The 14,481-nt window shown below is 38.9% G+C and overlaps 1 protein-coding gene across 1 annotated transcript in view; it reads left to right on the forward strand.

The window, feature by feature from the left end:
• The window catches only part of LOC127878378 (CREB-binding protein-like), a 55,990-nt gene extending 43,052 nt beyond the window's left edge, over nucleotides 1–12,938 (forward strand). The window contains exons 18-28 of the mRNA XM_052424903.1: nucleotides 436–540; nucleotides 1,120–1,176; nucleotides 2,345–2,422; nucleotides 4,325–4,392; nucleotides 4,871–5,018; nucleotides 5,343–5,489; nucleotides 6,734–7,013; nucleotides 7,733–7,945; nucleotides 8,416–8,571; nucleotides 8,949–9,230; nucleotides 9,562–12,938. Coding sequence (XP_052280863.1) covers nucleotides 436–540; nucleotides 1,120–1,176; nucleotides 2,345–2,422; nucleotides 4,325–4,392; nucleotides 4,871–5,018; nucleotides 5,343–5,489; nucleotides 6,734–7,013; nucleotides 7,733–7,945; nucleotides 8,416–8,571; nucleotides 8,949–9,230; nucleotides 9,562–11,400 — 3,373 coding nt within the window. The 3' untranslated portion in view covers nucleotides 11,401–12,938. The remainder of the gene's footprint in view (nucleotides 1–435; nucleotides 541–1,119; nucleotides 1,177–2,344; nucleotides 2,423–4,324; nucleotides 4,393–4,870; nucleotides 5,019–5,342; nucleotides 5,490–6,733; nucleotides 7,014–7,732; nucleotides 7,946–8,415; nucleotides 8,572–8,948; nucleotides 9,231–9,561) is intronic.
• The last annotated feature ends 1,543 nt before the right edge of the window (nucleotides 12,939–14,481 follow it).

Below are 14,481 nucleotides of genomic sequence, written 5' to 3' on the forward strand. Positions count from 1 at the left end.
TTGTCGGTTTGCGTGATCAAAACTTCCGATCGCAATTTGGGAAAAACAACCGATTTTCTGGCGATTTTAACCCATGAATTCAATCGGCAATCGGTGAATAATGACAACCCTGATGGTATAAATTTGAAATGTCTTTTAGTACAAAGTAGTTGACAGCAATTTTGATTTTGTTCTTGTTATATTAATTATATGAGCCAACATTTACATGATTAGTGTTGCACATTTACAATTGGGCTTCTCCTACCAAAAATGGTCTCAAGGGAAAATTGCCTTGATATGTCAAGATTATCATTTTTGTTGTTCAAACATATTTTTCGTAAGTCAAAAGTGCCTAATGTGTTATTACCCCCTAATATGTTGGCATGCGATTATTGTTTATTGCTGTCTCTTTGTCTAAACCAGATCCTCATTCTTTTCTTGCCTTGTCTCCAACAGGTCAAGTACGCTTCTCTCCGATAGATACACCTACTGCGAAAAGTGTTTCCTTGACATTCCGGGAGACATTGTAGATCTTATGGACGACCCTTCACAACCCATTGAGTAAGTGGATCACTGTCACAGAACGTTTCAAGCACAGATATACTAAAGAACAGAATATAGCCATTCTCTGACTGAAAGTGGAAAAATACAAATCTTTAAAATATAGCGGCTATGCTAATGACCATCAAACTTGTGGGAACTTGTTTCTAAGAAGTTGGATTTATGTTTAGTAAGAAAAGCTTTAAAATATAAAATGGCGAAGGGGTGGAGGGGGCTTGAAAGAGGCAGGGCAATGCAATCTCTTTTGTAAATAATCATGGTATAATAAACTTGTACATTGATAGTTTCTTAAAATGTTGCATTTTCCATTAAGTACTCATATATTTTAGCATCCATAGATAATTAATATGTGTTAGGTGTGTCTGTATTCAGAGGAACATTGACAAATGCAACAGGTATGAAAAAGGTTTGGGAATAAAAATTGAAGGGCCCATTATTTTAAAAGTAAGGTCATTAACATGGAAGAGCCCGCCCCTGGCTGCATTCCCCCTGTCGTTAAGTTTCAGCTAAATCACTTCATATATTATCCCTACTGTTGCACTCACTACCTGTCTATATACTTGCTTATTCTGTTAACAGGAAAGTACCAAAAAGTCATTTTGAAAAGATGAAGAATGACTTGCTGGAAATGGAACCGTAAGTAAAAAGAATCAATTCATGTTCATAATTTTTTTATGCCCCCGGATCGAATGATCGGGGGCATATTGTTTTTTTGCCTGTCTGTCTGTCATTCTGTCCCAAAACTTTAACCTTACAGTAAAGTTTTATAATAACTTTTGAAATATTGAACATAGCAACTTGATATTTGGCATGCATGTGTATCTCATGGAGCTGCACATTTTGAGTGGTGAAAGGTCAAGGTCATCCTTCAAGGTCAAAGGTCAACAAAAAAAGCGGCGCATTAGGGGGCATTGTGTTTCTGGCAAACACATCTCTGGTTAATGTATATCATTTGTAGGATAATTATTGACCGTTATTTCCTGTATATAAACTGCAATTACTCCGAAAGTCCGAAAATTTAGATGCGAAAAACATTTTAAAAATTACAGGTGTCCGAAAATTTTGAGACAAAAATTAAGCTGTCTGAAAATTATAAAGACATTGAAATAAAAGCAATAAATCAATGTACTATAATTGTATTGTGATCTAATCTTCTTTTTCTGCTTCGAAATAAATACAATTTTACAGCTTTGCTAACTCTTGCCTGAAATGATAAAACCAAAATGTAAAAACATTGTGCTTCCTTAATAGGACGAAACTGTTTTAAATGCTGAAGGGTGAATCCATTGTTTTCTACTGGTATACATGGTTATTTACCCAATTGCAGTATGTAATGGTCCATTGCACTCATGCATGCATCTGTCAAGTCCTATTACCTTAATCGGGTTGTACAAATCCATGCTCAAATGGTCACAAGATAAGCAAAAACAGGGCCGAAATCTTTAGAATAGCGCTGTAAAATATACTTCCTCAAATTTAGAGACATTAACTATGGGCGTAAACCAGTATGTACGATAATTATCATAAAAGTCATGAAAAATAATTATTTTTGCTAAAAAAAGAGGGTGTCTGAAAACTTAGAGTAATTATGGTACACTATATAAATCTTTTTGTAGAGAAATTACTGACTGATATCTCCTGTATATATACTCTATGTATATATATCTTTTTGTTGAGATTTTACTGACTGTTATCTCCCATTTTTGGAACCAAATATATTTAACAATAAATAATAATAAAATAACAACTAGTATTTTGTATTTAATTATGATTATGTTAATGTAAATCATGTTATTTCATTCAGATTTGTTGACTGTGAAGAATGTGGAAGGAAACTTCATAAAATCTGTGTGCTACATTTTGAACCCATTTGGAACAACGGGTAAGTGTTATTTTTTGTTTAATATGTTATTATGTATAATATACTATATGAGTAGTTTAGATTAAACTTACTCTGAAACCAATTATTGTTATTTTTAAGAAATCCCCAAAAATTCATGTCAGTGACATTCAAATAATTCAAAATAAGCCTTGTGTTGTTAAAGCCTGCCACCTAATGCAATATTTCAGGGTCTGTTTGAAAGCTTACCCCGCATGTTGTTTTACTGTACAGTCAGTTTCATAGCCTGCTGCTAAGGAGTTTGGATGAAGTAATTAAAAAGCTTGTGAACACTCTAGAGACTCCATATTTTGCTGAAACATCAGGAAACTAGCACACAAAACTTCCAAATGCTGATACAAACAGTAGTTACTTTGGGTCTCAGATGTGTGAAAGTGCAAAATAATTGGAACAGTTGAAATATACAGTTCTATGTTGATTATCATGAACTTAAGTTAAACACACAGCAAGCGGTCGATCATTTCTTTGATGTCATCATCACCATCATCAAATTGCCAGTGGACATATCTAGTATGGTTACCACTGTTTTCACTACCACAATGCCGTCTGAGATTGTTCTGTCAAATATTTCATCATATATTTATGCCCCCCTTCGAAGAAGAGGGGGTATATTGCTTTGCTCCTGTCGGTCGGTCGTACGGTCCGTCCACCAGGTGGTTTCCGGATGATTACTAAGAACGCTTAGGCCTAGGATCATGAAACTTCATAGATACATTGATCCTGACTGTCAGATGACCCCTATTGATTTTATGGTCACTAGGTCAAAGGTCAAGGTCACAGTGACTCGAAAAAGTAAAATGGTTTCCGGATGATAACTCAAGAAGGCTTATGCCTAGAATCATGAAACTTCATAGGTAGATTGATAATGACTGGCAGATGACCCCTATTGATTTTCAGGTCACTAGGTCAAAGGTCAAGGTGACGGTGACCCGAAATAGTAAAATGGTTTCCGGATGATAACTCAAGAACACTTATGCCTAGAATCATGACACTTCATAGGTAGATTGATAATGACTGGCAGATGACCCCTATTGATTTTCAGGTCACTAGGTCAATGGTCAAGGTCACGGTGACCCGAAATAATAAAATGGTTTCCGGATGATAACTCAAGAACGCTTATGCCTAGGATCATGAAACTTGATAGGTAGATTGATAATGACTCGCAGATGACCCCTATTGATTTTCAGGTCACTAGGTCAAGGTCATGGTGACCCGAAATAGTTAAATGGTTTCCGGATGATGACTCAATAACGCTTATGCCTAGGATCATGAAACTTGATAGGTAGATTGATCATGACTCGCAGTTGACCCCTATAGATTTTCAGGTAACTATATCAAAGGTCAAGGTCACAGTGACCCGAAATAGTAAAATGGTTTCTGGATGATAACTGAAGAACGCTTATGACTACGATCATGAAACTTGATAGGTACATTGATCATGACTCGCAGATGACCCCTATTGATTTTCAGGTCACTAGGTCAAAGGTCAAGGTCACGGTGACCCAAAATAGTAAAATGGTTTCAGGATGATAACTCAAGAACGCTTATGGCTAGGATCATGAAACTTCATAGGTACATTGATTATGACTCGCAGATGACCCCTATTGATTTTGAGGTCACTAGGTCAAAGGTCAAGGTCATGGTGACCCAAAATAGTAAAATGGTTTCCGGATGATAACTGAAGAACGCTTATGCCTAGGATCATGAAACTTGATAGGTAGATTGATCAGGACTCGCAGATGACCCCTATTGATTTTCAGGTCACTAGGTCAAAGGTCAAGGTCACAGTGACAAAAAACATATTCACACAATGGCTGTCACTACAACCTAGAGCCTATATGGGGGGCATGCATGTTTTACAAACAGCCCTTGTTTGTATTGTAGGTTTGTCTGTGAAAACTGCTTGAAAGCAAAAGGCGCGAAACGGAAAGAAAACAAATATTCTGCAAAAAGTAAGTAAAATAATTGAAATTGTGAAGAGATGGTCTAGTGTATGCTTTAAATGGAAAAGAATGTGTTTGATTTAAACATATAATTTGTAAAAACAAAGAGAATATGGAGAAGTCTATTCAAAAAGGTCATTATACCCGTAAAAGTGTGGTTAACTAAAAATGGGCAAAAAAAACGCAGAAAAAAAGAACTGTGTCATTTATTATGCAATTTTTAAATAAGTTACAAAACTTATAGTTGAACGTTGGCCATAAGCAACTTGTTTTTGAAGTAACCTGAGTTTTAAGAAAAAGGTGGAATGTGGGGCAATCTGTGCTATATGGACACATGTCATGTTACTTTCCACTTGATATAAAATAAAAGATGTATAATAAGTCAGTTTTAGTGCATTGTTTGTGGTGACTTACAATTGTCGTTTCAAGACCAAGCATTAAACAAAAAGGGGACAGAAATCTGAAATTATTGTTTTCTCTTAAACAGGGTTGCCTGGCTCCAAGCTGGGAAACTATTTGGAGAATCGTATCAACACCTTCTTAAAGAAGAAAGATGCCGGTGCTGGTGAAGTTTTTATTAAAGTGCTATCTTGTTTAGACAAAGTTTGTGAGGTGCGGCCAGAAATGAAAGCCAAGTATGTATCACGTTTTTTTTTGCGATATTTATTAGTCCAAAATTCCTTGTGAATCACTTTTAGAATTGATAAGTAAGTGTTATACATTTAACACCATAATTATTCTATATTACTAGTAATCACTTTAATACATTGTGTTTTGTGGCAACCAAAAAACTATGTGCAATTAAAATGCATTCTTTGTGGAGTCTTGTGAATGAAAAAATTTGTTTGTAAAATTCAGACCATTTTCTTTGATATATGACTTCTTTGCCCTGTCAAAGTTTACACGATTTTTCCATATCCTTATGAGAAAAAAAAGCAAAATTTGCTTCTCATGTGCAGGTTTGTGGACAATGGTGAATTTCCGGAGACGTTTAACTTCAAAGCAAAGTCCATGTTTGTGTTTGAGGAGATAGATGGAGTGGATGTCTGCTTTTTTGGCATGCATGTGCAGGAATATGGCTCTGAGTGTCCATTTCCTAACACAAGGTACAATAGCAATTGTATTGAGTATCAATTTATTATGCTTCAACCAAGATGTTTGGTTATTTCAAATGAAAGCAAATTATAATTAGAAATTGCTAACATTTTACCAAATTAGTTTGAGTTTGAGATTGATTGGTTTAGTGAACTTTGTGAAAAAAGCTAATAGACTTATTTTCCTCTCTGAACGATTTGGAAATACAGTGGAAATATGATTTATTTTATCCACATATGCTTCATCAACAAAAATTAATTATGAAATTAATGTTTGCAGCATTTTAATGCTGTTGTTATGCCCCCCTTCGAAGAAGAGGGGGTATATTGCTTTGCTCATGTCGGTCGGTCGGTCGGTCCGTCCACCAGGTGGTTGTCAGACGATAACTCAAGAACGCTTAGGCCTAGGATCATGAAACTTCATAGGTACATTGATCATGACTCACAGATGACCCCTATTGATTTTGATGTCACTAGGTCAAAGGTCAAGGTCACTGTGACCCGAAATAGAAAAATGGTTTCCGGATGATAATTCAAGAACGCTTATGCCTAGGATCATGAAACTTCATAGGTAGATTGATCATGACTAGCAGATGACCCCTATTGATTTTCAGGTCACTAGGTCAAAGGTCAAGGTCACGGTGACCCGAAATAGTAAAATGGTTTCCGGATGATAATTCAAGAACCCTTATGCCTAGGATCATGAAACTTGATAGGTAGATTGATCATGACTAGCAGATGACCCCTATTGATTTTCAGGTCACTAGGTCAAAGGTCAAGGTCACGGTGACCCGAAATAGTAAAATGGTTTCCGGATGATAACTCAAGAACGCTTATGCCTAGGATCATGAAACTTGATAGGTACATTGATCATGACTGGCAGATGACCCCTATTGATTTTCAGGTCACTAGGTCAAAGGTCAAGGTCACAGTGACCCGAAATAGTAAAATGGTTTCCTGATGATAACTCAGGAAAGCTTATGGCTAGGATCATGAAACTTCATAGGTACATTGATCATGACTCGCAGATGACCCCTATTGATTTTCAGGTCACTAGGTCAAAGGTCAAGGTCACAGTGACAAAAAACATATTTACAAAATGGCTGTCACTTCAACTTAGAGCCCATATGGGGGGCATGCATGTTTTACAAACAGCCCTTGTTTTTTCATTGGTCTGTCTATGAACACTGTTGGTGGTTTTGAATGTACTGTAAGTGGGACTAAGTAGGTCACCATGTATTGTTATTTGCCTGTAGGCGGGTGTACATCTCCTATCTGGACAGTGTGCACTTCTTTCAACCGCGACAACTGCGTACAGCAGTATACCATGAGCTTCTTATTGGCTACCTGGAGTATGCGAAGTCAATGGGCTACGTGTGGGCTCACATCTGGGCTTGCCCACCCAGTGAGGGAGATGATTACATCTTCCACTGTCACCCACCCGAGCAGAAGATTCCCAAACCCAAGAGGCTGCAGGAATGGTACAAGAAGATGCTGGATAAGGCTCTTATTGAACGAATTGTTATAGACTATAAGGTAAGCTGCTTAAGTTTTATTATGCTCCCCCAAAATGTTTGAAGGGAGCATAAAGTCGCCGCTTCGTCTTTCCGTGTGTCCGTCCGTCCGTGCACAATTTTTGTCCGGGCTATTTCTCAGCAATTAATGACCTAAATTCAATTAAACTTTAAAAGAAGCTTCACTACCAAGAGGAGATGTGCATATTATCAGCCGGTTCTGGTCGGATGATTTTTCACAGAGTTATGGCCCTTTGAAATTTTCTATAAACTGTGCATATAGTGCAATTCTTGTCCCCCCCAACTACTAGGTTTCCTTTTATCTGAATATATAGTGCAATATTGTGACAAAAAAAAACATTGGGGAGCATCACCCGTCTCCGACGGTTTCTTGTTTTTCTTGTTAACATATTTAAACTATCCTACCTGCTGAAAAAATAAACATTAAATGACCTGTTTATGTTATTTATAGACTTGTAATAGAGGTCAAAACTGTCCTGCTTACTAACATTTTTAACTGTTACAAAGTTTTGTTTGAATAAGATCTGTTAATACTAGAACACATGTGGTGGGATTTCAGTTATTTTGACAACTCACAGTCAATTTATGTGCAGTCAACCCTAGTTGGAAATATGAAGGTCAGAATGAATATTTAAGTGGTCAGATACTGACATCACATAATTAATGTTTTGAGGTACATATTATATGTACAAAACTATGGCAAGCCTTGTATTGTTTCAGGATATATACAAAGACTCGATAGAGAACAATGTTAGCAAGGTGACAGACCTGCCCTACTTTGAGGGTGACTTCTGGCCCAACGTGCTGGAGGATGTGATTAAGGAGCAGGGCCAGGAGGAGGAGGAGAAGCGTCGTCGGGAGGAGGCCGAGGCCCTCGCAGCGGAGGCTGATGGCTCCACAGGGGCAGATGAGGGAGAGGAGACGACCATCGTGGTGGGTAGTCAACCATCGGTAGGACAGCAGGCAGGCAGTGGCACTCGTGTACCATATACTCTTACCTTCACATTTCTCACACGTTTTGTAAAATTTGCAAAAGCAGGACTGATTTTCCTCCTGCATTTATAAGTATTGATGGGCATTAATTTAGATTTTAAAAAAAAGGCATTTGGGATTGTGTGGGAAATGTATAAGAGAATATATAGTATATGATTAATAGGAGTATGTGTTTTTATGTATTTTTAAATGTGCATCTTTTATATGCAAAGTTATTGAGGTATTTATTGCTTTAATTATTTAACATGTTAGATTTTGGTAAAATTGTATTCAATGCATCATCAAACACATTGACTTAAAAAACATATACTAATATAAATATTTATGTACTAAATAAACAAAAATGTATAAATATATTAGCTCAGCTTACACTTGTCTGTTAAATAAACATTACCTGCTCTATTGTGCAGGATGCTCACGGGAAAAAGAAAGGGAAAAGTCAGAAGAAAAAGAACAACAAGAACAAGAACAGCCAAAGGAAGGCGAACTGCAAGAAACTCAATCTTCCAGCTGGTGGAAATGATCTCACTCAAAAACTATACTCTACCATGGAAAAACATAAAGAGGTCAGTAGCAAAGACATTCTCCATGCAATATCAACTTTCATTCTGATGGAGTATATGGCTAATATTTGTATTCCAACTTCCACCCTATACGATATCAATATTTATGTGGCCATAACTTCCATGATACTGTCATTATACTGTTATAATGGGCATTTAAGCAAGCAACCCAAAGTATGCTCTCAATTGTTAAACGACAAGTTATGAGTTTATTATAAAATTAGGGATTTAAAATTCCATTTATCAAAGAAATTCTTTAATTAAAATGGACATGTTCATGATTGGTAAAATAACATCAAACAAAAATATGCAAATAAGAAACCTTATAAAATACTCATGCTGTGTTAAGCTCTGTATTGCTGACTGCATTGTTGTTGTAGGTATTCTTTGTGATTCGGCTGACCACTCAGCAGGCTGCTGCCAATCTGCCGCCCATCCATGACCCTGACCCTCACATGAGCTGTGAGCTGATGGATGGCCGTGACAACCTGCTCACCCTGGCGCGGGACAAGCACTACGAGTTCTCGTCACTGCGGAGAGCCAAGTTCTCCTCCATAGCTCTGCTCTATGAGCTGCATAATCAGGGAAAGGAAAGCTTCGTGTACACCTGCAACAACTGCGAGGCACAGGTGGAGACGCGATGGCACTGTTCCGTCTGCACGGTACGTTTCACCAAAGTACGCCTTATTGTTATACTTTTATAAGTTTGCTTTCTATGGTATCTGATTATGGTGGCATCTGTATTAATACTAGCACAAGTTTTGTATATTGAAATCAAATGATAAAGCTGTGGACCCAAATATTATTATGTATGACAACTAGTAAAAAAAAAATTAAAACCTAGTGATGTATCTTAATCTTTTTTTATGTAATTAGATCATTGTAAATCAAGATATCTTTGCTAACAACACATCAATTATCACAAATGACTGGTGAAAGTGATGTTCAATTTGGGTTTTTTAGTTTCTTAACCTGGTGTGTCTACTATTTCAGGACTTTGACTTGTGCAACAACTGTTACCAAAAAGATGGCCATAATCACAAGATGGACCGGCTGGGTCTCGACCTGGATGATGGGTCTTCCGGTGGTGACAAGCAAGATCCTCAAGAGAATCGCAAACAGTCTATTCAGCGGTGTATTCAGTCGCTGGTTCATGCTTGTGGTTGTAAGGATGCCAACTGCAGGCTGCCTAGCTGTAATAAAATGAAACGTGTTGTGGCGCATACAAGAATGTGTAGGAGAAAGACAAACTCTGGGTGTCCTATCTGTAAGCAGCTGATTGCATTGTGTTGCTATCATGCAAAACAGTGTAATGAACAGAAGTGTCAAGTGCCATTTTGCCAGCAAATCAAGCAAAAGTTGCGTCAGCAAGAGTTGCAACAGAGGCTACATCAGGCGCAACTCATGAGAAGACGCATGGCTTCAATGCAAAGAAACTCCAATCCTGCCCCTGTTGTAAGCCAGACAAGCCCAACACCGGCCATTCCTGCTGCAGGAGGTGGTAAGGGTACAGGCGGGCCTCCCCCCGCAGCCATGCAGGCAGCTAGACAGGCCCAGGAGGCCGCACAGAGACAGGCTGGCAGCATGGGTAAAGGCAAGAACATGGGTGGAAGCACCATGCCTCCACCACAGGTCACGACGGGGGGCAAACCCCAGCCTCAGGTCAGCATTCCTCAGCAGTGGCCCCAGCCCACTCAGCAGATACCACAGCCAGTGCCCCAGACCATGCCTCAGTCCACCTTGCCCCAGAACTTCCAGCAGCAGCAGCAGCAAAATGCTCCCAACATGGGTCAGATGAGAGCTATGCAGCAGCCCCGCATGCCTGTCCAGAACCAAGGCATGGTGGGCATGACAGATGGCGTACCTGGCATGAATACTGTCATGAACCAGAACAGGGCTCAGCCAATGAATCAGAGACCGCCTGGCCAGGGGGCACCCAATGAGGCACTGGAGCAGTTGATGCGTACTTTGAAATCTCCGACATCCCCTCAGCAGCAGCAGCAGGTTATACAGATTCTGAAATCATATCCTCAGTTGATGGCAGCTTTCATTAAGCAGAGGAATCCACCAGTGCAGGGAGCTGGTGGTATGGCTCCAGGCCCGATGCAGCCGCGGCCGAACAACCCTCAGATGCAGGCAATGGCTGGCATGCAGCAGAACCAGGCCCTCAGTCAGCCCCAACATGACATGCTGTGGCAGCAGAGGATGCGGCCACAGCAACAGCAGATGGGGCAGCCACCACAGCAGCAACAGATGGGGCAGCCCCAACAGCAACATATGGGCCACTTCAACGCGCCGCCACCTCCGTTTAACCCACAACGAACGCAAATGTCCCAATACGGGCAGCAGCAGAGGTTCCAGGGGGACGGCATGCAGTTCCAGAACCAAAACCACCAGATGATCCACCAGGTCCAGCAGCATCTCAAGCAGCAGATGGCCGGGGGCCAGCCTGTCAATCCTCAGATGCTGTCCCAGCAGACCTCCAACATCATGCAGCAGGTGCGCTCACCCCCCTCCTCCACCCTGCACCAGACAGTGCGCTCACCCCAGCCCACACCATCACCGCGACAACAGCTCAATCCGTCTCCTAGGCAACCCCAGATGTCGCCGCATCACATACCTCCGAACCAATCGCCCCACCCTGGCATGCATGGCCAAGACTATAATCAAATGACATCGGATTCAGTGATGCTATCCCAGTTACAATCTCACAATTCTGTGCCTCAAGTTCAGAACCCAGGCCTTGATATGGTGCACTCGCTTTCACAGGACAATGAAGTGAGTCAGTTACAACCACAGGATCAATTATCGCGGTTTGTCGAAACATTATAGCAGGGCTTGAAAGCAACCGTATTCATGTGTTGAAGTGTGCTACACGATAAAAAACCAAAACTTAAGTGTTTTCATTATCATTCTTTGTACAAACATTTAGTTATTTATGGAAGATAGAATTTGTTTCATAATGTAATATATCCTTGATTATAACTAGAGATTTTCCCCTGGTTTTGTTTATGTGTTCTCAAACAATGAACAAAGTGTCGAGCAGTGTGACAGTGTGAATAGGATGTTGTTAAAATAATTCATTAAAGTTATTTTATAGTTAACATTGTACATAACAGATATCTTTTTTCAAGAGGTCATTTTATAAATATTTCGCTATTCATTGATTTTGGATACTATTTGAATATATTTTGTTGATTATTTCCCCCAGAAAGTCATTGTTACATTTATGTACAGCATGTTTCACGATGTTCTCTTCATCGTGGTGTTATGTTGTCTATTGTAGTTTGTTCGTCTTGTTTTATGTGTGACCAGAATGCAATATTGAATGAGTGTCTGCTGTTGTTTCAACATATCTAAACATAGTCTGCACTCTTTTATACTAAACTTTGTATCTGTTAAAAATTCCAGAAAAGTTCTTATATTTCTTCTATTTACTATCATTTGGTCTAGGGCTTCGTGATTCCTTGTACAAGATGTCAAGTTATTTTTGCCTTCAATGCATGCTCTATTTGTAAAACGTTTTGGTTTCATTAAGGCTTCCCAATTTTTTCTCAATAGAAGATGTACAGTCTTCATTTATTATTTTGATTGTGTTACAACTGAAGGACAAGTCTGTGATTAGTTCTAATAAAATGGGGGGTCATGTTAGATAATATTGTGTTACCTGACTGTGATTTGTTCCTCTTGCGTTAATTATTCCCAGCATAATTGTTCATAACTTTGGTGTGCAAACCGTATAGGCGATTTTGAAACCACTCTTTATCCATCTGAAGTGTCAAGGTTTTACTTGCGCACACGTGCATACAATATACAGTTCTGTAAAACTTGTCTTTGTGTACTAGTGAAAAATTTCCATTGTTATGTTTCCAGAAATATTTTTGAGGATGATAAGTAGATGGAATCAAGCGGACAGAAAAAAGTGCAATAACGTGGAATTCATGTTAAAGAATTTTACCATTTATCCAGGATTAAATTCATCAATCCATTCACTTCTCTCTCTCCTAGGCCAAGTTGAACTTGGATTAATTTTAGTACTTAAACGTTGTTGAGTTTTGAAAAGTTTAAATGTTGCCACATGTTATAAACCTCTCTATATTTGTTGCTATGTGTGTGAAAACTTATTCCACTTTCATATCTGTACATAATTTACCAGCAGTTCAAATTATTTGTGGTACAGTGGACTGGTTTCTTGGACTTCTTTATTTATTTTTCCAACATTTTTACCCGATTCCAAGAAGCGCAAGAAACCAGTGCACTATGTAAGAACATATTGCTCCCGTCGTAGTTAATATGTCGGATATGTTGGTAATGTCATGTTGAGTGCTGATATTGCAAATAATGTAAAAAAATAAACATTATTATGACTTCATTTGTTTTATTTTGCTCAATTGATGCTGATTGAATGCTAGTTGATGTACAGTATCTGTATAAAATATAATTAAAACAGTGTATTGTGTAGTGTGTTCAATACTCGATAGTTTTGAAGTTTTACAGTTCGAGCAAGGGAGACTACTTTAGCTTTAAGTAACGCTCATTGGGTCATTGTCGACCTGAAATGGCTTTAAGTCACCCTGGGGTGACTAGAAGCTGATTCATGTCACCATGGGGTGACTTCAAGCCGATTCATATCACCCGATCGGCTTGAAGTCACCTCAGGGTGACATGAATCGACTTGAAGTCACCCTAGGGTGATTAGAATCGGCTTCTAGTCGCCCCCGGTCGACTACAAGCCATTTCAGGTCGACAATTACCCAATGAGCTTAAGTAACCCTCTTAATAACATGTTTTTTTTATAACAACCAATGAAGATGCACTTGTCTGAACACTAAAGATCTACTGCACAGTTGTCCAATACATACATCGTGAGATCTTTAACGCATACAGAAAAAACTTGTCGACTCATAACGACAGACAATTATTACGTAATTTCCTTGCTTACGCCAAGGCCATAAACGGCAACTTTTAATGAAATACATTTATACTAGTCTGTCATACTATGGACATACAATGTAGGTAAATATGAAACCATCAGTTAGCCCTGAAAGAATCATATTGTGGTGATATCTATTTTGACATGCCACGGTTGGGTTTCATAATTGAGATGTAGTTTGTGATTGATTTGGTTGAAAAAATAGAAGAATTTAGCGTACTAGTATGTTTGATGCTTCATCACTTGTCATTTCTTAACCACTTCCACGTCCGGAGTGCGATGCTCACTGAAAGGTATGCTTCTACGAAGTAAGAGACGCACAACTTGCAACTAGTCTGGCCGTTGTTACCTTCAGTACATACGTGCGTCAAATCTGGTCCTGCCTGTACACATACACACCAAATCCATGCAAATATAATTATTGAACAAGCAGAAGTGCACCTGCATGCAGGGAAGCGGACAACGAGCGAGGCATGGTATTGTTATGCGCATGGGGGGTTAGAGGGATAGGGTTTGGGTTAGGGTTAGCCTTAACCCTTACACTAACCATAACCCAGGGTTATCTCCCCTATACCATGCCTTGCTCGTTGTAATTGTCCTCTTCCCCTGCATTGCATGAGTATATATGATGAAACTTCAGCAAAAATTGCTCATTCCTTATTCAACCATAACGATTTTCAGAGTTAACCTCAACATGCTTCTTCGTTAATTAAATCTTTCAGAGAAAATATTTCCGTGATAAATTCTATGTGAACATGAACACATCGACCTACGACATGAATAGATACTTCCTTTAAACAATCTCATCCCGTCAACAGTTTCCTTAATATCTCAAAATATTTACTTTCCTTGTACCTAAAGACATTTTAAAGAGCTATTGGAAATACGCCGACTACCGTAAATTGTATTGAAATATTACACCGTCAATAGTTTTCAATAAATTTCACCCACCTAGCGCGGTTTACTGCATTCAACCAAGT

Source organism: Dreissena polymorpha, chromosome 4 (genome assembly GCF_020536995.1).
Source record: "Dreissena polymorpha isolate Duluth1 chromosome 4, UMN_Dpol_1.0, whole genome shotgun sequence".
Classification (NCBI taxonomy): Eukaryota; Metazoa; Mollusca; class Bivalvia; order Myida; family Dreissenidae; genus Dreissena; species Dreissena polymorpha.